Source organism: Arctopsyche grandis, chromosome 12, assembly GCF_051622035.1.
Source record: "Arctopsyche grandis isolate Sample6627 chromosome 12, ASM5162203v2, whole genome shotgun sequence".
In the NCBI taxonomy this organism is placed as follows: domain Eukaryota; kingdom Metazoa; phylum Arthropoda; class Insecta; order Trichoptera; family Hydropsychidae; genus Arctopsyche; species Arctopsyche grandis.
Genome location: NC_135366.1, coordinates 18275375 through 18301182, shown reverse-complemented (window position 1 = coordinate 18301182; position 25808 = coordinate 18275375). Strand labels below are relative to the sequence as shown.

The following is a 25808-nucleotide window of genomic DNA, read 5'->3' as shown; positions in this document are numbered from 1 at the left end:
CGTACTATTTTTTCTTCCTTCAGATTCAAGTTTTTCAGAATTATCACATAACCATTTTACAAAAAATTACTCGTGTGCTAATATTATTTCTTTTCAAATTTCAGATTGGCGGACGATGCAATGATGAGAGATGAATTTCGAAGGGGAGTTTTTTAAAAAGAATTCATTAGGTTAAAAAATACGGATCCTGTTTAAAAATATGTGATTTTTTTCTTGAAACGCATCGCAAAAATGATCGCGGTAATGTAAAGGGTGGTTGAAACGTGAAAATGTTGTGCCAAAAAAAGTACATTCATAAAAATTAATTTAAATATATAAAATTAAAATCAAATGTGAAAATGAATAAAATGAGGGAAAAGTGTTTTTCTTGTACGAGACTTTCGAAAATATTTCATCTCGTTCAACTCATCATCGTGTTCCTGCCCATGTTTTCTTTTCAAGGTGAGTGGAAATTTTCCGTTTATTTATAAATATTTTTTTTAATATGAATTATATATAAAAATTGTATATGTAATTATCACTATACGAATACAAAAAATTAATTCAAAGAAACGTTTTAATAATAATAATTTAATAATAAATATATATATATATATATATATATATATATATATATATATATATATATATATATATATATATATATGTATGTATGTATGTATGTACGTATGTATGTATAAAGGTTCGTTATACGAGTACAGCTCAAGCCAGCAACATATGTACATATATGGATACATTCATATGTTCCGTAATGTGTTAGTGACGTACGAAACAGCAGCAACTGACACGATCTTTTATTATAATAAAGGTTACTGAAACGTATTAAGTAGAATTGGTTTTTTGGCCAATGTGGAAATTTAGTCACGCATGATGTGACGTCCGGTACGCGACGATTGGGCGCCCAGGACGATTGGTCGACCAGTGTTACTCGCCACTGCGACAACTGGACGACGAGACTGGCGGACACTGCGTCAATTGGGCCCTGCGTCAATTGGGCGCCCATCGCACTGGGCGATCGTCGACTGGGCGATGGCGACTGGGCGACCTGGGCGCGTGGGCGACCGCCGACACGGCCCGCTGGTGAAGTGGTCGCCAAGCTTACGTAAACTCTGCGTTTTGCAAGGAACGACCGCGACCGTCTCCGTTATAGGAATTTTCGATGCACTGACAAATATTCTACCTACATACATATGCTTTATACCGCTTTATTTTTCGTTTCAGTTTTACCAATTTTTCGTAACAACACGAATCATACTATTAATTTTTTTCGCTATATTATATTACATTTGCTGGAATTTTATATTAAACGTACTTTTATAAATACATGTGTAGCACCTTTTCACAAAAAATAATTGTTAGATGACAAATCATATGTACCTACATATTCTCCAAAATAATATAAAAGAAAAATGATCGATTGAATCTTTCGCGCAGTGCTTTTAGTTTGTTTTCAAATGGACACACTTTTTTTTCTTTTAAATGGATAAATTATATTTCAGTTTTATCAATTGGATAAATTCACACTCTATTCTCAATTTTCTCAACACTGTATTAGTTATACATAATTACAAAATATTTTCTAGTAGCGATTCTCAAAGTTTTCAAGATTATATTTTTTTTCAATGATGAAATACGTTTACGAAAAAAAAGCGCATACTTAAATTCGTTCGCGGAGCTCGAATAATTTTTTTCGGCTTTTCCCATAATTAAATTATTACATCGTTTACGATTCGCAGAGGCAATTCTCGAAAAAAATAGCTTTTTAAAGCAATTTTAAACATCTCCCGTTCTATGGTTATTGTTGAAAATTACATTGAGCCACAAAAAATCACGTTTTTTAGTTACCAGAGCGGAGACTAACCAATCTTTACTAACTTTGACCCACTGAATTCGAATATGATATTGATTTTTGCTGGTTGGTGATCGTTTACGAGATATGAGCGTTTAAAAAAATGCGCGATTTTTACAGTTTTTTGGCTTTTGCGGTCTTTAACTCAAAACCTAGTATTGCTGTGCTCAAAGTGAGTATTGGAATCAATAGTCAGATGTTTTTCCTATTGATTGTGATATTGCATTGCTTTAAAATACTTATAATTAATTGTCTAGCGAATTTTAAAAGTCAAAAATATATTTTTTTTACGGATTTTTTCTCCGTGCTATTTTGCATTTATTTGGCAATTTTTTTATTTCACCTCGTTTATAAGGATTGGTTTTCTATTTAAATATTTTTTATTTTTATCTAAACGTACTAACTCGAGCGGTAATTGCAATTTTAGTCACATTAAAATCTATATGATAGTTTATAGTAATTAAGGCTCATTTCGTTTATCAATAATTTAATAAAGTTTATTTTTACTAATTAATATCTTTCGCTTTTGTAAATTCGAGACATACATACATATGTATAACGAATTATGTTTACATCTATAACTGTCATCCAGCGCTCATCTGTTCATCTAATCTATAATTTCTTTAATAATATTTTATACGTATAAAATATTACAAAGACCTTACAAGATTACAATTATATATTTTCAAATATTTGGACCGAATGAACGAACTCATTCAAAACGTTTTTTTTTACTATGAGTGGCAGTTTTATTGCCTAAAGATAAATAATACCGCGCCTCGTAGGCTAGGCTACAGATGCTCTGCAAGTCGTTTTGATAAAAGAGTTCTCAAAACGACTTTTGACAACTGTTTCTCGAACTACTTTTTTTCTTGATTGTTTTACATGACATGTTATACATACATATGTAAGGTTTTTCAACGGGTTTTTGCGGTATCATAAATTCATGGCCCTCAAATTTGGTTTAAAATAATGCAATGACGTAAATGATTTTATACCCTTTATCCTTTTATTAAATTCAAATTATTCTGAAATGGTTTTCATCGTTTTTTCAAAACCTCTCCGATAAATTAACCTTTTTTTATTCCAAAAAAAATGGCAAAGTTTCAAAGCGATTGGAAAAGTTTTAGGAGGTTTGTCCAAAACTAAGATAAACCTTGTAATTTTCAAATGTTATAATTAGCATGGAAATCATTTTTTCAATGTATGTATGTGTTGTATGAATGCATGTACATACATACATATGTACATCTGTTATTTTGAAAATTTTCAATTTAATATTTATTTTCATTATTCATCAATGAAAAGTAAATCAAAAAACTTTATTAATACTATGATTTGATGAATATACTAAATACTGGCGATTCTAGAATTGATTTAATGTTGAGAGTTACAAATTTTACACGTTTTGGATTTTCGTAAGATTAAAAATAAGCACCAATCACACGGTTGATCCCATATTTTATCGAGATACGAGAATCTCGAATTTTCATAATAAAATATTCTCGAGAAATGAGAATCTCGTAATTTTACAATAAAATATTCTCGAGAAACGAGAATCAAAATTTCTCGAGAAATCTCGAGACAAGATTTCTCGATCACAACCTCTAGTTTTATGGTTATTGTTGAAAATTATGCTTTTTAAATAATTATTTAATAACGAGTCCATAATGTTATGATGCGTTTAGGTACATATGTATGTATGTACATATATCAAAAACTACGTACATAGATAAAGTAAAAATTAGCCGTAAGAATTAAAAATATAGACATTTTCGTCATATTAAAATTTTATATGATAGTTTATAGTAATTTATAGTAATTAAGGCTCATTTCGTTTATCAATAATTTAATATATTACTATGTAGGTAAATATCTATTGCTTTTGTAAATTAGAAACATACATACATACATACATATATATATATATATATATATATATATATATATATATATATATATATATATATATATATATATATATAACGAATTATGTTTACATCTATGTATAACTGTCATCCAGCGCTCATCTGTTCAACTAATATATAATTTCTTTAATAATATTTTTTCAAGCCTATTTCACCCTTTTGCAAATGAAATTCACCCTTTTTGCAAATGAAATTCATCCTTTTGCAAATGAAATTAGTACTTTTGCAAATGAAAATTAACCCTTTTGCAAATGAAGTTCGTCCTTTTCAAAAATCGAATTAAAAAATAAAGAAACCGAATTAAACAAAATGTGCTTTTTATGTATTATAGTTTAAACTTATATTTATATTTGTACATACCATAGATATTTATTTAGAAGGTGCAAATACTATTTTTATTTGTTTATTTTCAATTTTTCAATTTTCATTCTGTTAATCTGAATCAATTTTCATTGTGTTAAGTGAATTTCATTAGCAAAAGGGTGAAATAGGCTTGCAAAAACTGTATATAAGTATTTTTATTTTTATTTTTGAACATTAAATTTGTACGAATATCAACACAAATTAAAAATCATGCGGTTCAAAGTCACCATGCACATTTTATTTATATTTACTTTATCTATGTATGTACGTAGTATAGATTAAGTTTTGTATAATTTGTGTCCGCATTCCGTTACGGATCCCTTCGACAAAAAAAAGGGTAGGTACTTGGGTCAGATTCATTCTCGCTCGTTTTTCGGAACAATAGACTGACCATTTAAGACTCGAAATATCTCCTACAATAGAAAGTTATAAAAAACTCCTGAATGCTAGACAATAACACGTTTTGTATATATATCTATATGTAGTATTTTTCTTTGATATTCAATGATGAAATTCAAATAGAAGAAATATCGCATGATTTTTAATTTGTGTCGATATTCGTACAAATTTACGTAAAAAATATTCGTACAAATTTAATGTTCAAAAATAAAAAATAAAAATACTTATATAATAGCGCGAATTGCATCGGCTTTCGATGATCTTAAAAAATATGGGATCGAATTTACAAAAGCGAAAGATATTAATTAGTAAAAATAAACTTTATTAAATTATTGATAAACGAAATGAGCCTTAATTACTATAAACTATCATATAGATTTTAATGTGACTAAAATTGCAATTACCGCTCGAGTTAGTACGTTTAGATAAAAATAAAAAATATTGAAATAGAAAACCAATCCTTATAAACGAGGTGAAATAAAAAAATTGCCAAATAAATGCAAAATAGCACGGAGAAAAAATCCGTAAAAAAAATATATTTTTGACTTTTAAAATTCGCTAGACAATTAATTATAAGTATTTTAAAGCAATGCAATATTACAATCAATAGGAAAAACATCTGACTATTGATTCCAATACTCACTTTGAGCACAGCAATACTAGGTTTTGAGTTAAAGACCGCAAAAGCCAAAAAACTGTAAAAATCGCGCATTTTTTTAAACGCTCATATCTCGTAAACGATCACCAACCAGCAAAAATCAATATCATATTCGAATTCAGTGGGTCAAAGTTAGTAAAGATTGGTTAGTCTCCGCTCTGGTAACTAAAAAACGTGATTTTTTGTGGCTCAATGTAATTTTCAACAATAACCATAGAACGGGAGATGTTTAAAATTGCTTTAAAAAGCTATTTTTTTCGAGAATTGCCTCTGCGAATCGTAAACGATGTAATAATTTAATTATGGGAAAAGCCGAAAAAAATTATTCGAGCTCCGCGAACGAATTTAAGTATGCGCTTTTTTTTCGTAAACGTATTTCATCATTGAAAAAAAATATAATCTTGAAAACTTTGAGAATCGCTACTAGAAAATATTTTGTAATTATGTATAACTAATACAGTGTTGAGAAAATTGAGAATAGAGTGTGAATTTATCCAATTGATAAAACTGAAATATAATTTATCCATTTAAAAGAAAAAAAAGTGTGTCCATTTGAAAACAAACTAAAAGCACTGCGCGAAAGATTCAATCGATCATTTTTCTTTTATATTATTTTGGAGAATATGTAGGTACATATGATTTGTCATCTAACAATTATTTTTTGTGAAAAGGTGCTACACATGTATTTATAAAAGTACGTTTAATATAAAATTCCAGCAAATGTAATATAATATAGCGAAAAAAATTAATAGTATGATTCGTGTTGTTACGAAAAATTGGTAAAACTGAAACGAAAAATAAAGCGGTATAAAGCATATGTATGTAGGTAGAATATTTGTCAGTGCATCGAAAATTCCTATAACGGAGACGGTCGCGGTCGTTCCTTGCAAAACGCAGAGTTTACGTAAGCTTGGCGACCACTTCACCAGCGGGCCGTGTCGGCGGTCGCCCACGCGCCCAGGTCGCCCAGTCGCCATCGCCCAGTCGACGATCGCCCAGTGCGATGGGCGCCCAATTGACGCAGGGCCCAATTGACGCAGTGTCCGCCAGTCTCGTCGTCCAGTTGTCGCAGTGGCGAGTAACACTGGTCGACCAATCGTCCTGGGCGCCCAATTGTCCGTGTCCCGTGACGTCATAGTGGCGAGTGCACCCGGACTTCGCACTCTATGATACATACATATGTAAGTCGACTTTGCCTTGCACAATGCGCCTTCCCAGACAATTAATTACAAACATTGCAGCATTTTTATTACATAAACCGCTGTATTTTGAGAGGCTGAAGTACACGAAATTAGCAATTAATTAATTAATCCATAGAGATATCTATGGATTTAAACTTGTATATAAATTTTTACATATGTATATAAATCAAATTCAGATATTTGTGACATAACGGGTAGGATGATTCTTGCCGATTTGATGGAGGAACCGTTTCAACAATGAAGTCAGATAAATTGGCAAACTCTGATAGAAAGCGATCGACTTGGAGTCACAAGTCAATCAGCATCATTAATAATTAGTACGGGATCGAGCCCGGTAGCCTCTCGGTGCTAAACAAAATCGCAACCACCGAGCCATACTGCTGGCTATATATGTGTCTATATATTTCTTATAGTAATCAAATCTATTACATTTGACTTTATCAATTCAACTGCATAATTTTATTTATTTTATTTTACATAGATATATACCAGGAAGACCCCAATGCACCTTCCTGGACAATTAATTACAAACAATGCAGTATTTTATTACTACATAAATCACTGTATTTCGAAAAGTTGAAGAACACGAAATAACAATTTATCAATTAATTAATTACAGAATTAGTCCATCGAGACATCTATGGATTTAGATTTTGTACATATTTTTTACAAATTATACACACAATAAATACAGAAGATTTGTGACAACAGGAAAGATGATTTTTTGCCAATTTCGAGGAACCGTTTCAACAATGATCAGATAAAATTGGCAAACTCTGATAAGGAACGATCGGTTTGGAGTCACAAATACCCCCAAACCTAATCAGCAGTATGGCGGATCGAACCCACTGATCGCTTGGTGTTAAACATACATGCTACCATTAAGCCATACTACTGGCTAATGTAATGATATTTCCGCTATTTATAACGTTATGATATTTCCACCATTGAATCAAAATAGAATGACATTTTTCTAACAATGTATTACAATTCATATAGAGAAAAAAAGAGTCAAATACTCGTAGAATCGAGATATGAGAGCGAAAGGGACACACGAGCAGGCCGAAAAAGATTTTCGCAATTTTCCAAAGAAGGACATCAGTGTATCGCGTTGTAAATAAGAGCTCGGAAAATCCGGAAAATAGTTTTGCGATCTATTTGCGTCCTTCGTACTGGAGAACGACGAGACTTAACGACCCAACGAACGAACAGCTCATGCTTGTTTATATTCGAAGACTAAACACGCCAAGTGAACATAAGTAAACAGGAATCGTACCGAAATTCGTTTCCCGATATACGTTACCCGGAAGTAAGAATTTACATTATTACGTAAACTTTTCGCAAACGTGGCCATATTGCATCCTACCCCCCACTCTCTTTAAAACCAGTCGTCGACGTTGACCCGTCGAGCTGCATTCGAAATGCTCAAGTTGCACCGAGAAAGGGTTAAAACTTAAATAAAATAAAATAAAAACACAAGTCGGTTTTCCTTTGACGCAGATGGTAAGGTTGGCGTAAAGTTTTCCGCCTTTACTTAAATTCACTTGGCGCATACACACTTACCTTTCATACAGGTTTTATTTCATATATATATGCACCTTTTTTCCTTAGTTTTATGAAAATAATTATCGGTTAGCAATTAAATTAATTTATCCGATCGTGCGGTCATTGGGTCAAGTATGTATAATTTATATTCATCGTAAAAATAAAGGAAATTTATTTGCGGACACGCAAAGAACGCGTTTAAATATGACCCCTTATTTGGAAAATGGATTATAATTCGTATTGAGTTTCTTTATTCACAATTAGCTAAATCATTTTTCAAATTGATTATTATACAGAAATGTTCGTGTGCGTATTGTGTATTTTTTTTTTGTATTTGAACGTGAAATTGGCTACTAATCGGAAATTATAGCTTATATATTTATAATTGTGATTTAAAATTCATACATTCTACATATGTACATATCTACATATTATACATTACATTTTATATATTTATTTCTTTGTGTAGTCCATTGTGGCGCATTAGATTTTTCCTGTAATGCCATAATGGTCCAAAATTATAAAATAAATAAACATGTGTAAGTATGAAGCTTAAAAATATTATCAAATATGTAAATTGAGAATCAAAAATTTACGTTTTTTAGTCACCCAGAGTGGAGACTAATCAAACTTTACTTAGATTAACCCGCTAAATACGAATATTATAATGATTTTTGTTGGTTCGTTCTTATTTATGAGATGCGAGCGTTTAAAAAACTGTGCAATTTTTACAGTTTTTTAGCTTTTGCAGTATTTGATTCAAAGTTTAGTATTGCTGTGTACAAAGTGAGTATTGGAATCAATAGTCAGATATTTTTTCTTCTATTTATTGTATTTTTTATTGTCTTAAAATACTTAATAATAAAAAATACTTGATATAATAACTAATTAACTTGGCCAGTTTTTCATTTCACCGTGATTATAAGGATTGGGTTGACTGGACTATCTCAATATTTTTTTATCATTATATATTGAATTGAATTATTTAGTTCAATAAAATCATTTACTAATAATTTAATTATCAAGTGGTAAATGATTTTAAATTGAACTAAAATTGCTGTCGTTGATGCCCGTGAAATATATTTACCGATTTACGTGGTATTTTTATGCGCGGCTTCACTTAAACACGATCAAGCAATTTTTTTCTGTTTATTTTGATATATTTTAAACGTTATTATGTTATTTAACCTTTTTTTTATTTTTTACACGTTACTTTTAACTTGGAACTTATCCAGTGTTTTTGTATCGGTTTTTTGTCTTTTTTTACGCGGTTTCCATTTACGAGACTTGTGGTATCTATTGCGTTAATCGAAGGATGAGTGTATATGTACATATACATGTGAATGTAAATTTTAAGTGTGTATGCAATGTTGGATCTATAATTCGTTAAAATGTAAGAAAAAAATCGAATACAAATAACATGTTGAAAACCATACATATTTTGTTCTATGTATGTACATATACATATATGTACATATTAGATATATTAATTCCAGCCTTATAATAAACAAATTTTGGTGTTTATTAAATTATACATAAAATAGCGCATACTAAAAGTAGCCGTTTGATATTTGGACACAGAATAATAAATTTCCGTTGTTTTCCCACTGAATATTGGAATAGATTAAAGTAACATTTACTTTATGTGACTAGCAATCTATAATACTGTATCAAAATATTATATTATATTTATATGACCCGTGTTCACTTTCCGAGTGCCGGGAAGGGTTTGAGAGTTTTTGTTTGCGTACCGCATGTACGTAAACATTTTCGCCAAAATTTTTGGGGACCTCCTAAATTCTGACGAAAATCTGTTGATAGCCCACCACTCATACCATGTCGTTCTTTGCTCCCCGCACACATTTTCCATAATGTTTGTTTAGGTCCGGCCAAACATTCGTGATTCATGTCGAATCGGTTCGATGTCGAGATATGTCATACGCCGTCTGGGGTGCGTTCGACCCCACTCTCCCCGCGTGTGCACATGGCCGTGCAGAATGTAAAAGAAGAAGGAGAAAATAAATCGGTTTCACTCCGATGGCGATCAATTTGAGAGGCCCTCGGGGCGAAGGTTTCTACGTACATCAAAGCGGGGTGTTGGGCACCCCAAATCAGAGGTCGCCAAAGACATTCCTGTCCGTCCATCCCCTAAATATATTGCCAATTTTTCGAAAATTATAATAAAACAGTTCCGAGAGAGGGCGGGCAGATCGAAAGTGGAAAAGGCTAAAAGAGCGCAATTTTCCCCCGAGGAAGATTTCCATTTAAAACGCTGTCCGTTTTCCACTACGTCATGTATCGGAAAAATTGTATATTCTCTTATACATATATTCACTTGATTTTAACCATAAATTTTACATACATACATGTATGTATATTTTTCCCCTATAATATCTGCCCATATTTGAGATAAATTTTAAATTGCAAAAGCATCGTCAATTTTCAGCAGTTCATTTTTGATTCAATCGATTTATAATATTATATTGCGTGTGGGTGGAAAACGTCGATTATTCAAACGTAATGATTGCATGAGTACGAGAGGCACGCAAAATGACACAAAGTTAAAAAAAAAATACCAAAATAAGCTTCGTTTCATGCGGATTTCACGTGTCGAAATGACACGTTTCGGTTTTTCGGTCGTGCGGAAAAAATGTGGTTTTAAAAACACACATAAATTCCGAACCGTCGAACCAGAACACACTATTGAATTTCGACGCTAAAATTGAAGCTGCGCGTCGGGTAAACAAATGTCAGTTTCTAGTCATTCCATCGGGTTTTTAAATATCGAATTTCATATGTATGGATGATAAGTGGTATATAATGTGATGAGTGGTAAATTAAAGAATTTATTTTGAAATAAAATTTGGTATGCGTACAAATATTTTATAGTTATTGTTTAATTGTACTAAAAAGTACAATTAAACAATAACAAATTTTCGAATCGTCATTATGATAGTTGTTCTGAACAATTATACTTTGATTTGTCTTTATATGTACATATTAAGTACATGTACATACACATATGTATGCGTAAATATTGCTTTTTATTGTGTTTCCCAGAATCTGAAAACCATCCAAATGTCATTAATAGAAGTTGACAACAAACCAAGCTAGGCGACTCTTAGGTGCTTATAATTGTGTCATTACGATGATCTTCCATTTAAATGCAATATTGACGAAACTATATATGTGTGTTACATACATACATATGTATGTCCAAGTGTACATAAATTGCGTTCGTTCACGAACATACTAGTTTATTCATACCCGGACCAATATGGCCTGTTTAAGCGTACACAAAAGAACAAGTTGACAAACAAACTAGTTTCATGCACAAACTAAGTATTAGACAAAAGCTTAAGTATTCGCAATGGTTTGTCCTATCGTCAATGTATGTAGTTAATATATGTAGCTCAATGTATGGAAATAATAGTAACATTATAATGCGGTTTCCATCGGATATCCTTTTTTGAATATTTGGCGTTTTGATATTGGTTTTGACAGTTAAAAAGTTTTATGCAACACCTGGTCAGTGTATTTGAAGATAGCTTTTAACAGTTAGCAATTAAACTATCGTAAAATTCGTGAAGGAAAAACTTATATGTTCAAGAACGAACCGGATGATTTATTTTCTCTTCATTGGTGAAAAATAATGCCTTCATGATGAAATTTTCTGTAAAAATTCTACCAAAATATTATGAATTAGTCGTAAATTAACTCACCTTTCTTCATTGATGACAATGAATGTCAAAAATAATACCTCGAATTCAACTTCAACTACATTTTGTACGTATATAGCTTGATGAGTCAACTTTGCCAGTATATTCATTATCCAAAAACCTTTTTTCAGTTGCATTTTAATGAATTTTGACTAATGACAGATATTTTGAGTGACCTATGTATATTTAGGAGAAATAAAAAGACGTGTTAAAAAAAGATGGAGTGCATTTGGACGAATGAATGTTGTTTGTAAATCAAAAATGCCGCTCTGCCTGAAGAAAAAGATCATCATTGCATTTTGCCAGTGATGACGTATGGATGGAAACTTGGACGGTTAACGCCAAGATTCTACACAAATTCCAAAGCACCCAAAGAAGTATGGAATGCTGTATGTTCGGCATAACTAGGAAAGACAGGATGCGGAATACGTGGGTGAGAAGTATGACAAGGGCAGTGGACATAGTGGATAGAGTAAAGAGATTGAAATGGCAATGGGCAGGCCACTTGGCTAGAAGAATGGACAAAAGGTTGATAAAGGAAGTACTAAAATGTTACCCGAGAGAATGAAAAAGGATAAAAGTAAGACCAGTGAAAATCAGTGGATGAAATTTGGAAAATGTGTGGGGTGAGATGGATGAGAGGTGCACAAAACAGAGACTAGTAGAAGCGTATTGGAGAGGCCTTCACCCAGCAGTGGATGGAGAGTGGCTGTAGATGATTTAATTATTATCAATTATCGTATGCTATACGAACTCATTTATAAAAATCAGTATTAAAATGTGTTTGTTTAAAAAAAATTGTGTTCGTCTTTTAAAGTGTCATTATGAAAATGTATGAGCGTTGATTTTGTCGCAATTTCCCGGATAGCGCGCGCTCCTGAGAACTTTTGTGGCCCACTCGGGAGTTTTTCGTCACGGTCTTCGCTCTTTGTGAGCGTTGAGCATACATTGCGAATTTCGCTTTATCGGAAACCGTCTGCCATGGCCTTTTTTTCCGTTCGCCTTTTAAAGGCTCCGCCCCCCTTTCACAGGGTGGACGAGCGCCGAGGATGATGCTGTCGAGGGATATCCTCAAATTTACGAGAGTTGCTGGCCTACCATCCCGTATGATAAGTTAACCGAGGCATGAGGCCTTGAATAAAGCACCCCCTTGCTTCTATCCACGCCCCCTTTTACACCCCACACCCACCTTTTAGGCCCTATCCAGAACCAATTTCATACTTGTGTGCCTCTAGTTGGGGACATAAAAAAACCTCTAGTGGGCACCACTATGCTTCGATCTAGTTTCCATCTAAAAATAAAAATGCATTTGTGAAATATAAATTATATTATATGTATGTACATATATAAAAGCGTGGTAAATGCTCAGAGTATTCGAGCAGTTGAAAGAAATGATTCTTTTGGAAAGTTCCCGCGAGATTTCAACTGTCAAACGGCGCGCTTTTCATAGCGAGCTTTTTGAAGACCCCGGATACGGCGGGCGTTATAACGAGCTTTTTATAGCGAGTGTCGATAAAACAGTGAATTGAACGCGTAAAACTGTCGAGGAAACGACGAAAACAAAACGCACCTAATCTTCGACGACTTCTTTTAAAAATATTAAACGGAAGTAAAATCAGGGCAAAAAAAACACCCCTTTACGATTTTGTTTTTGATGTCGATGGAGAGTGAACTGAAATTTCCTCGCAGTGTTTTTTATGACATTCGTCAAATTTTATTGAAATGCTCCACACACAGATGTGTATTTTTCAATTATGATTTCCACACCGAACTTAAGATTTCAACCATTTCTTAAAATAAAAAAAAACTCAACAACATAAGGAAAATTAAAAACATTGCAATTTTATGTCTAATTAGATGTCCTTCATATGTAGATACACAATAAAAATATTTCGACTTGTACAAATGAAGAATATTTGACCTTAGATCAATAAGATGTCAAAAGACGATAGACCAAAAGCGCCAACTCTTTTTATTCTGTCATAAAAATGAACGCCGAATTTCCGGCATTTTAATATTCTAGTTTTGAACAATTCGAAATATTGACATTCTATGTATGTATGTATATTTTCAGTGTTTAACTCGAACGTGTTCTTTGTCAAATCATAAATGGTTCGATTGGTTTGCACGTCCGGTTCAATCATTCCAATATCTCACTGGGTGGAATTCCAGACATCTCCATCCACCCCCAACAAAAATATTTACCAATAACTGAAGGTGGACAGCCGCACCCACCCTACCTTGGTCCAAAAGGGGTGAAACAAGGTGAGAGGGGGCGGTGAGCGAGATGCGACCTAGTACGCCGAGACACTAAGGATCACAATCGCACACCCCACCCAACCCCACCTGACGCGAGAGGAGGAAGGGGGTTCGTCGTTTAACCCCCCATACCGCACCGGCAACATTCTTTATGAATCGGTCTCCGCAACGTGTAATACGGCCAACTTAATACCTAGTTTATAAGCCTTAAAGCGGTAATATAGCGCGCCAATATAATACAAGCGGCTGTATTGTCGTCGCACACGAGGAATTTACAACCGAGAAAAGCGAAGGGTGGTTGGTGAAGTTGAGGGGGTGGCAGAGGGGTGGGTCTATGGGAAAAATGAATTTCGTGCCGTTCGTCGTAAATCAGCGCCCAAGACGCATCTCAGAAATTCACTCCATCCCCAACCTCGGAGAAGCTAAATGGCCTTTCGATATCACTGAACAAGTTAAATTTTAATCATTTCCTCGGTTAATAGGCGGCCAAACGCCTCTAAAGAAAGTGACGACAATTCATTCAACCTTTTAAAATCCAACTAGGCAATTTCACTGACTTAATTATAATGGAATTAAAGTACCCTGTAATATAATACTAATTTCTTAATGTAATTACTCAACATGTACTTAATGACTCCCCTTCAAATATACATAGTATTGTAATCATTTTCTGTTGAATTTATTATATCACCTCTTTTCAGCACAGTACGATCATGATAAGTCCACAATATAGTTTTTTTTTTTCACAATATTCTATCAGAGCACACTGAAATTTTAAAATGACGTCACTTTGTTTTGCAATACATATAATATGTACTTTGTCAAAATATTTTAGGTTTATTTTCAAACCAAATCTCAGTTCCATCTCAAAACTATCAGAAGTCAATTAAATAAATAAACAAATTATGTTTATCAATAATAAACTGTAATCATCAGACAAAAGCTTTTCGTTGATAGTCAGATTATTTTAGCATATCATACACATAATTCGCAGCCAATTTATAAACAGACAAAAAAAAACATTTTTTTACCATATCGACGACGCGTCATATACCTTTTGGTTCATTACATTAACGTTAAGAAAAACGTCAATATTTTACATATACGCCAATATTGTACAATATGTCAAAAAAAAATCAATAGTAACAAATGTACATTGAAGAGTCGTGTTTTGTCTATGCTATGTAAACACATAGTATATGTATGTATATGGTTGTAAATGTAATATGGCTATTTATAAATATATCAAATTTATAGACGTGTTGGGGCTTATTAGCAAATAACGGATGTATGCTTTATTACACCATTCGGTTACAAAAAAAAAGCCGTCGAATACTCAATATATACAGATATGCATCGAAACATGATCACACGATATTTACTTCAAGTCGTAAAAATGAATAATAGTATTTCACTGTTAATCCATTATTTGTATAACGCTGTATTTTTACGCTCAACATATATGTACATATATATGTGTATAATGTGTACCTATTGAGAATTTATATTTAAATAAACGTCTACACTTCTTAATAAATTAGAATTCAAATTTGTCAATTTCGCGAAAATCACACTGTCACAAAAGCTCAAAGCAATGAAATGTAAATTTGTTAATTTCCATACTAATAGGAATTTTGATACTATTGAGCAACGTCGCGAAATCATTTTTATATATATGCACATATACAAATATCTTTATATGTACTTATGTTTATGTATGTATTATATATTGTAATACATACTTACATACATACATATATAGGCATATTTACGTGTATTTATTTGAATATATTCATGTTTTCTTTTTTAATATTTTTTTCCATACTAATGCGTTGCGTGAATATTTCAGAATAGCTATGAATATAATAAGCTTTAAGTACTTGACACACTTTTCACATATTTTGAAGAATTATATAATATGAATAAAAAATAATAAATGGTATAAATATTTGAAATGAAAATATGATAGAATTTTCAAATTTTATTCGTGAGTCGTGTTATTAATTATGTACATACATACCTACATAGTACATTATACATTATGTACATAGTAAGGAATTTTAAATTATTTATTTATTTATTCACAAATTTGCCATAGTGACTTTACAGATCAACTCTAAGTCGTCACTATGGCTATATAAAAAGAAAATTAATTATTATTATATTATAATAATATTATATATTAATTAAAAGACAAATATGGATAAAACAAATATAAAAATACAAAATTGTAAAAACATGAAATATAAAAATATAAAAATACGAAATTGTAAAAACATAAAATATAAAAATATATAATATAAAATTGTAAATACATGAGATATAAAAATATAAAAACATGAGAAATAATATTATAATGAAAAATAATAATATGAAAAATAAATATATAAAAATATGAAACATAAAAATATAAAAATTTGAAAATATAAAAATGTAAAAATATGAATATAAAAATACAATATGTTATAAGTTGCTACGATCTCAAACTAAACAGTACCTCAACCAGATCAGTATATTTTAGATTAAACAGATCCAATCTAATAGAAATCTGGTTGAGGAGCTTGATGCCCCTGGCGACAGGGGACGAAAGCATTAAATTGGTACATGCCTCAGGTGGGACCAGTTTATGACCAGTTTACCTATTAGTATGCACATAAACCAAATTTTTGCTATTATTATCATTATTAATATGAATAGTGTTATGCCCGTTGATTTCAATGGGTGGCTTCGAAACCGAATTGATACACGAATTATGTACTTCAAAACAAAATTGATACACGTGCGTATTAAAACGCTCCCTGTTCACCCACATCGAAATGATGAATGAGTGTGTGTGTGTATGTGTGTACACTCCCGTGCAGCGCATCTGACGCTGACGCCACCCATTCCAACTCAGGCGCTCAATATCAGGAGCCATTTCAGACGCTCAGGTCCCCATTTCCCCGCTACCACGCTTCCCTCAACACGATCGGTCGTCACGCAACATTCCTAGGCACAACGTATACTCTTGGTATTCTAAAATTTGTGTTTTTGAAATCTCCATACTTATCGATGCACTCGCACATGCATACCTACAAACATCGCGTCCTTCTTCTTCTTTCGCGAACTTCTTTGTAATGTATAAGCATCGATTAGTTCTACTTTGTAGTATTTTCATACAAGTTCTATTTTATTAATTTTTATATCACAAACAATATGAGATACACATAAATTAACATTTTAGTTTATTTAGTTTTATATTCATTTAAAAATATCATTATACCGTATAAAATATCGTACGTCTATAATAAAAATGCATTCACTATAAAAAATTCAGACAAAAATTAATATATTTTATAATGCAAGAATTATATACATACATACATACATATGTATATATATTTTATATGGCACTATGATCGTGTTTCGCAGTTATATTTTTCAGCGTGCAATATCGCACCGAGCGACCGACTATATCACTCGCAATCTTTATGACATTTTATTATGTACAACGACGAGAGCTGGAAATTTTTATGTCAATTATAAAACGAACGTTTACGTGTACCATATAAAGTGCGGGACACGTTTACTGGTGCTACCTTTCACTACGTAATTGTAATTAAACTCAATACCTCATACATTCATACATATATGTATGTAGTTTCCGCCTGAAAGATAAAACTTTGACCTTTGATAAACCAAAATTCAACATATCAATGTATATTGTACGATGAAAACCTATTATTATTGTTGAATCTATGATGAAAATAGCCGGTTGTGCCGTGTCAATCAAAACTATTTTTTGCAAACTTCGTTGTAAAAATCGGGAAAATTAGAGCGTTTGCGTTCGTGGCGTGTATTATCGGTTGCGCCGCGGAAAATAAGTTTTCCCTTTTTACTGTCGGTCCGCTATTTTTCTGCGAAGCCGAAACAGCTGCTTCTGACATTTATCACTTGTGTGTATAAATCAAAAGATTGTAAAAAAACTTTTTTAATTTTTACATGTTTGGCCACCCCGCTCGCACAACGGCGGTTTCGAAATGAAGAAAGTAACTTTTACTCGAACGATTCAAACTTTATACGAAATTTGTTTTTCCCCTGTTCAATACCAATACTTTACTTTTGCATAGAAAAATTGTTTATGTTCGCCTTCCTTTGCTGCGGAAAATGCAATCGGAAAAATAGTATATGTAGGTAAATTTTTAACAAACTTCCACCGAACATATTTGAGCTTCCTCCAATGCTAAAGAAGAACATACAAAATTTTCGCACAAATTATTATTTAATATGTACATATATTTGATGCCGTATGTAAAATACAAATCTAATTTGGGTTTTTTGTAGTAACTGATTTAGTAGATCTTTATTTGATATGTGTCAAACTATTCTACTTGAATTCGAGAAATATGTATTAAAACTTAATCCTAGTACAAAACAGAAGCAACAAGTGACAACGCTATGACAATATATCATACATACATTGTATGTACATATCAATGTATAAAATAATCAGAAAATAGCTTCAGCTTATCTTTATGTTTGCTACTGCATACTTAAATTTATTTATATTATACGTAAAACATTCAACTGCCGTCTGGCGGCAGTCAAATATCCGAATATTGTCTACTTCCCATTTTATTTTCTGTTTATTTTTTCTCTACAAAAGTGTCAATCGTACATGTGCTACACATCTCATCACTGTCTGTACTTTTGACACGATATTGTGTATGAAAATAACCCAAATTTAATTGACAAATAGTTTGACGGCTTCGATTGAGGAGGCATGTTGTAAAATAACGCTTTTTGGCACATACTAAATTGAACTTGTTTGTGAGCAATGTATGAATTATAACTTATAATTATGAATTATACTTAATTGTGAATTCAGTGTATTTCAAATTGTAATCTTTTAAGTTTTTTTTTCTTGGAAATATAACGTTTACGTAATTAAAAACAATTAAGAGGAGCTTCATCAAAAGTCCTCGACTTTTAGTTATTTTTCAGTTTTCAAATATAAAATAGGATTTCCGTTCGGTATAAAAAATTCGAAGAGACAATTAATTGTTATTTTTTTTAAATAACAGGCCATCGTGTAGCTCAATTATATTTTTCTACGAAGAAATTAATTGAAGAAGTAGAGTAACAGGTGTCTCAACTAATTGCGTCACGCACCGACGGAAAATGATACTCAGCTTAAACTTTATTATTCGCCTTGTCCAAAAAGCTCACTTTGTCTAACTCAGCCTAGTGCTTTTTTCCGTCCTTTTTTCCAAAAAAAGGAAAGAAAAAAAAGAACACCCACTTGAAGATGTCCGTACGAATTGGGCCAATTATGAACTTTAAACAATTCGACGAATGCTAATTAGCAAATAACTTCTTTCACTCGGCACGATTCCTCGGCCGCTTTCTTTCAACGCCGAAATATATTGAGCCGATTTATCATTTTAATTGCCAATTATGTATGTATGTATGTGTAGGTACGACGACGACGACGACTGGTGAGAAAAAATCTGATAGGGTGACCAACACGCAACTTCTTCCAAACATTTTGACAGGAAATAATTCTAATTATGCAGTAATTCATGCGCTATCACGCATTATAAAAATGACAGTAATTACACTAGCGCATAAATATAGTTTTTGGATAAGAAAAATTAGCTTGTCATAAATGTGAAGTATGAAAATTTGAAATATGTCCGAACAATGTTCGAGGTGAGCAACGTTAATAAAGGGAATACATATTGCGACCGAGTTCGGCCATCAAAGAAACGTGCCGCAGGTAGTTTGGCAAGTTTGGCCCAATATCTTGCGGCTCTGGCTTAATTAAATAAAAAGTTAAGCAAGCAGCAGTTTAAATTCAGCAACCGCGGTCTGCACGCGGTCCAAACGCGATTTTCCGGCGACATGAGCCAATTTAGAAACCTAGTTGCAAAATTTACCCTGACTAATTTTTCTGAATAATTCATGTAATATACCTACAAATACAAATAGTATTTTAAACGTATTCCACATAATCCAAATTCGTGAGAAAATGAGTTCAAATGTATCAAAATTTAATATGATTGAAAATTTACAACAAAACATTTGTACTATTAATATAAAAATAAAATAAAAATCGTGTATGTACATGTTTATCTTTATTCTTTTCCAGGAAGGCCTAGCATGTAACCCCAATGTGCCTTATTGACCAGAAACATTATACATTAAGTATTATTGGTAGTATATAGGTTCAAAGTAAATACATATCAATTAACATCCACAGAGACATCTTTGGTCAAATTTGTAAATTTGTAGAAGTTCTTTTAAATAATTCAGCGAAATTCTGTAAAAAAATATCAATTAAAATCCAGACATTTTATGGTCAAATTTTAAAATTTTCAGCATTTTATACATATCAGCGAAATTTGAGATTGCTCAAAACTCGAGATTGGCGAGAAAATGGGCAAGGTTGCCAATTTTTTGGAACCATTTCAATAAAAATTAGATAATTAGTCAATCCAAGTTCTGGCCAGCTGAAACCAGTAGGATTTGAACCCGTGACCACTTTGTTCAAAGCATTACAACCACTGGTTCTGCTGTATGCTATTTGTTATAAACATATAAATATATTATTTCTTATCAAAACCAATCTAATACACTGGTGGCAAAACTTTTTCTTAGAAAAATAATTTTGACCACAACAAATTTAATATATTATACACGTGTATATACAATATAATATATTTCAATTGTTATTTAAATATTCTTTTTAATAGCTACTTACTCTGTTGAATGATATTAAAATCCAAAACTATCTTAGAATAAGGACTAGTCAACTTTTAATAGTTTCTTCAAATCGGTTATTTTTAATATTTAAAACACATATTTGTTTTAACCGATTCCATAATTTTAATTATAAAAAATATAATTGATATACAGACAATTTTTGTTTATTATGTAGTATTGAATATAATGATTTTTGGACTTTATTTATTCGGTCAGTAGCTTCTTTGCTAAGTTTCGTTCGTTACTGATAGATGATAGATGTTATAAATATGGAATACTGGAATTAAAAAAAGTATCTAAGTGCCATTTTTAAGATTTTGAGATACATCAGTTTTTGTCAATGCATTGTATGTACAACAATTGTATAAGCAATACATACACGCTTATGATATTCACTATTAAAGACGAATTTTAGGAACTTATATATTTTTGTTTCCGTTATTTTGATTTCCAGTATTCATATTATCGGTCACTATGTAACTGTTCGACTAATTTCTATAAGCAGTTTATTTATTGGGCGTTACTTTATATCTATATAATTATGTAGTACAATATCATCACTAAATTTTCGTACAAGATACTGACTATTTATTAAAAAAAACTGAACATTTAATTTTTTCTATGATTTTTAAAGCATTTTATTTTCTATAGTACGAAATATGTCCATCTTTCGATACCAGACCTATCATTTATTATATGAATTTTAAAATCATTCGAGCTTCCATTCCACAAATAATTTTACATAGTATACCTAAATAATAATTATATATTTATTATGATTCGCACTAATACATAAAATGAGGCATATTTTCTTCCCTCTAAAAAAATTTCTAAAAATTTTTCAATGTACATATAATATGATATTCATATATGTAGGTCACTGTTACAGTTACACTATTACACTGTTACAGTACCAATGTGCATGTAAATATTTCTTTTAGTCAAGTGAGCATATCAGTGAAGCTACTACATACATATGTATATAAACCACGACCGTTTACAATTTTCGATGACAATATGAACATGGCGAATACAGTATGTATGTACGTCATACTTTCCTCAGAGCGCGGAACCAGCGCAGTGGCGTGCTCGTCGTTTAATTTAAATTTACTCGTTTTAATTTCGAAACGAAAACGGTGTCTCGCGCGCGCGATAAATTCGCCGCGCTTTGTGAGTAATTTAAACCGAAACATGTTCCGCGCTTCTGGCGCGAATTTCCCGCCCCGGCAGACCGGAAGGAGGCTGGTAGATAAAGAAAATATTGCACGGCTTGCGCCAAAATGGCAGATAGCAGGTGTGTGAGGACGTCTGCTCGTCGAATTGAATGATTTACATCGCAACGCTCGGAGTGGTTTCGCGCGCAAACTTACAGCAATTAATAACTCATCTTAATCTAAAGCGTGCCGCAGATAAGACAGCCCCCGTGTGAGCGGCCACAGTGACAAGAGTGATAAATGCTCGCCAAACGACTCCAGACAACATCCGAAACACCCCCAAACAGGACTTTACTCTGGGCCTGATCCACGTCAGAGACGAAGATACCAGGATACACAATAGACTCAAACTAACTTACTCTCAAAATGCGATCTTTATGTCATATATATAACTACCGGAAATAGCGACTTAGGCTAATTCGCTATTCTTATTTATGTTTTAAAGTAAAAATTATCATCTTTTGAATAAAAAATTCAACTTGATTTGTTTACATAATATAAGTCGTTAGCCTCTGTTTACTATTACTTAAGTCACGATCTCTCAAGTCCATCAGCCGTTCCTTTCGTCTCAATCTTTCTCCACGTTTAACTAACCCAGGGTTTCCCAAACTTTTTATGCAATATAACACTTTACAAACCCGGAAATTTTCACGGAATACTTGCTTATTTTTTAGGTTGGGTAAATATACAATAAAATATATCATTAAAACTATTATTATATATTTCATAAATATTTTTAAATAAAGTAAACAAAGCTCTTAAAGACTTTTAGTCTTTGAATCACAAATCTTCTTGATATCAGGCACAATAAAGGTGAGTTCAATTCTTATATGTGGGGTAGCGTCGAGTTTGTTCCTGCACTTTGATCGTTGCAGCATAGTAAGAAAATTCTGCTTCGCATAAATAGGATGTAGAACACGGAAGTAAGACAAAAATACCTTGTTTTGCCATATTAGGGTATTCTTCTGACACACTCGCTTAGAAATCATTTAATGGCTTTAAAATTCATCTACTTTAAAACTACTAGCTATTCATCTACTTTAAAATTTAAGTCATTCATCTAAGGCAGGCAAACAATCAAAATTATTAGATTCAACTGATGAAATCCAAAATTGAATTTTATCTTTTGTATTGTAATACTTTATCCACAATATTTATTTCCGTATCCAATTTCTATTCAAACTCTCCGCCTGTAATGTGCTTAGATTCTTCATAAACATCACATTACAGGTGGACAGTTTCATCTTCATAAACTTCATAAACATCAGTGCAGATTGACCATCACTCGCCTTTCAATTTGAGGTAGAAGTTGTTAAAATGTGTTGCAGCCTATAAAACCATAGCAAAATTTTCGCGGAACACCTATTCAGGTTCCGCGGAACATAGTTTGGGAAACCCTGAACTAACCTAATGGTTTCAATCATTGAAGAGCCAGTAGTGTCTTGGGCCTGTCTGATTGATCAAGTAGGGGACCTTCCCCGTCCCCGAGAACTCTCCACAAAGTAGTCTTTCCAAGTTATCCGGTTTTAACTATGTGTGTATGTCCGAAGAAGCTGAGGATTCTTTGAAGACTGATTGATAACAGTCTATTGGCAATCCTAGCTTTATAGAGGACAGACTCATTAGTTCTTCGGTGCATTTAATTTACAAATTATTTATTATTATTAAAATATTCAACTCGGATATGTTTTTCTACTATATTCTCATTCTTAAAATTTACATTTTAAAATAATGAAAACTATTCCCCTCTTTTTTTTCTACCCGAAAATTCATTCAGGTGTGGACTACTGTTAATGATCATCTTCCATTTAAATTTGTCTTGGGTATTAATTTATCTGGTTTCTTCAATAATTATTTCAAATTTTTGGATATTTAACTGATCCATTTTATGTACATATATTTGAATTTTCATCAAAAATATTTTTTTGTTAGAAAAATAGCTTTTTTTTTGTCAGCTTACGATTTCTCGAAAAACAATGTTTCATATTAAATGTATAATATATACTGAATAATCCATTTGTATACATGAAATTCTGAAAAATATTTACGAAATTCAATAATCGACCTGCTACCATGCATATATTATAAAATTAAAACATTGACTTTCCTAGAATTTATTAAAAAATATATTTATTCATATAAAACGAAAAAAAAACATTTGATACAGTATATAAGTATTGAATTTTTGATACAGTTTATATGCATATAAAGTCTATCTACAATTTCATAACCTTTTGACTACACCATTCATCCAATCCTCGGCAGTTTTTACATTAAAATACGAATAGAAGTTGTATATTTTGTGGAAGTCGAATTTTGATAACAATTAACTAAACAAAATTAAACTAGACGTAATCCATCTCATCTAAATCAAATAGAAATTATATTTTTTCCAAAAAATTATTAATAATATTGATAATACCAATAATAATACTAAAAAAATATTGTTATTAAAAATTATACTGTATAAAAAAAAGTATAAATAAAAATTATAATGTTATTAAAAATTATTTGAAATAGATAAGATATACAAGATAGCTCCTATAACTCGATAGCTTTAAGTTTATAAGTTTTCTTATACAGAAATAATATGAAAAAAATTTCCATCAATGAGTTTGACCCATATAAAAAGGAATTCATATTAATTGTCCCGCTTTTACCCGTATCAGAAAGAGGGTATAGCTTAAACGCTAAAGGGAGTTTGGAGAGTGTATCGGAGTGAATTAGCCTGTCGGCCAGTGACACCTAATAATGGTAGCGAAAGCTTTTTTCGTGTTTACAGAAGAAGGGCCGAACGGGCGGACAATGGCACACCCTCCACCACCACCCCCTCGTCTCACCCTCCTCCGTCTCTTAAAAAAGGCGCCAAAAGTCCCGCAGCGAAAAATGACGCTACCGAAAAAAGTTCGGGGGGGTCCACTCCTGCCGCTGACAGGGCTGACGAGTCTTTGAAGGAGTTCGACCCAAAAGGGTTGTAGTTTGGCCATCGGCGTGGAAAAAGTCCTTTTTTTAATTCCTCAACCCACTTGGAAACGACTGCCACCACTCTTTAGACACTATATACATACATAAATACATTCCGCTTTGGAGTATGTACAATAACAACTTTTCAACATGTAAGAATATCCTTTCTAAACAACCTCAAGGATATAAAATTTATTCCATTTTCGAACTGATCCAATTTTTTAAAAAAATAATTCTTCCTCACTTTTACGTACATATGTACCTATATAATCCACAACAGTGCACATAAAATTGCTATTGTCTTTATAAAATAATAGTGGTTTTACCCGGCTTCGCTCGGTATTTGTAATATAAACAGCTTAAACATGACCAATAGTAGTAGTAAACATGAAAATAGTAAACATTTTATTAAATTTATTTAAATAGTTTTATTTTATATAAATTTATTTGAATACTCATTTGTTTTTTTTATAAAATTGAGTGTCACAAACAAACACACATATACATATACATATAATAAGTCTCTTTCGAAATTATATGTATACCAGAATCCGGTGCCCTCCCCCCCCCCCCGGCGCGAAGGCGCCTTCGCCCCCAGCACCCCTCGGGACTTCACCCCCGAAAAAAAATCGAATCGGCGCCTATGAATAAAAATAAAAAAATCGATTGTGTTGTTTACGAATAAATAAAAAAAAATTAAAAGGAATGTGTCGGTTCTGTGTTTTTTCAAATACCTATATTCAAATACAAAATATATTTATATTTAATTGTTAAGTATGAAAAAAATGCTAAAAACCTACATATAAAATATATAAAACACCAATCGAAACATTAATTAATTCATTAATTAAATTTATGTATACTAATTATATTAATTAATAGATGGCGCTAAATTCTCAGAGACTAATTTTCCTAGTGGAAACATTGGTAGCAAACAGTATATATAGAAGTTTTTTGTTGATTT

At 32.0% G+C, this 25808-nt stretch overlaps 1 protein-coding gene across 1 annotated transcript in view; it reads left to right on the top strand.

Moving 5' to 3' along the window:
- The first annotated feature begins 349 nt into the window (after positions 1-349).
- The window catches only part of LOC143920450 (lachesin-like), a 257007-nt gene continuing 231548 nt past the window's right edge, over positions 350-25808 (top strand). The window contains exon 1 of the mRNA XM_077443340.1: positions 350-441. Within this exon, the coding sequence (XP_077299466.1) occupies positions 426-441 (16 nt within the window). The 5' untranslated portion in view covers positions 350-425. The remainder of the gene's footprint in view (positions 442-25808) is intronic.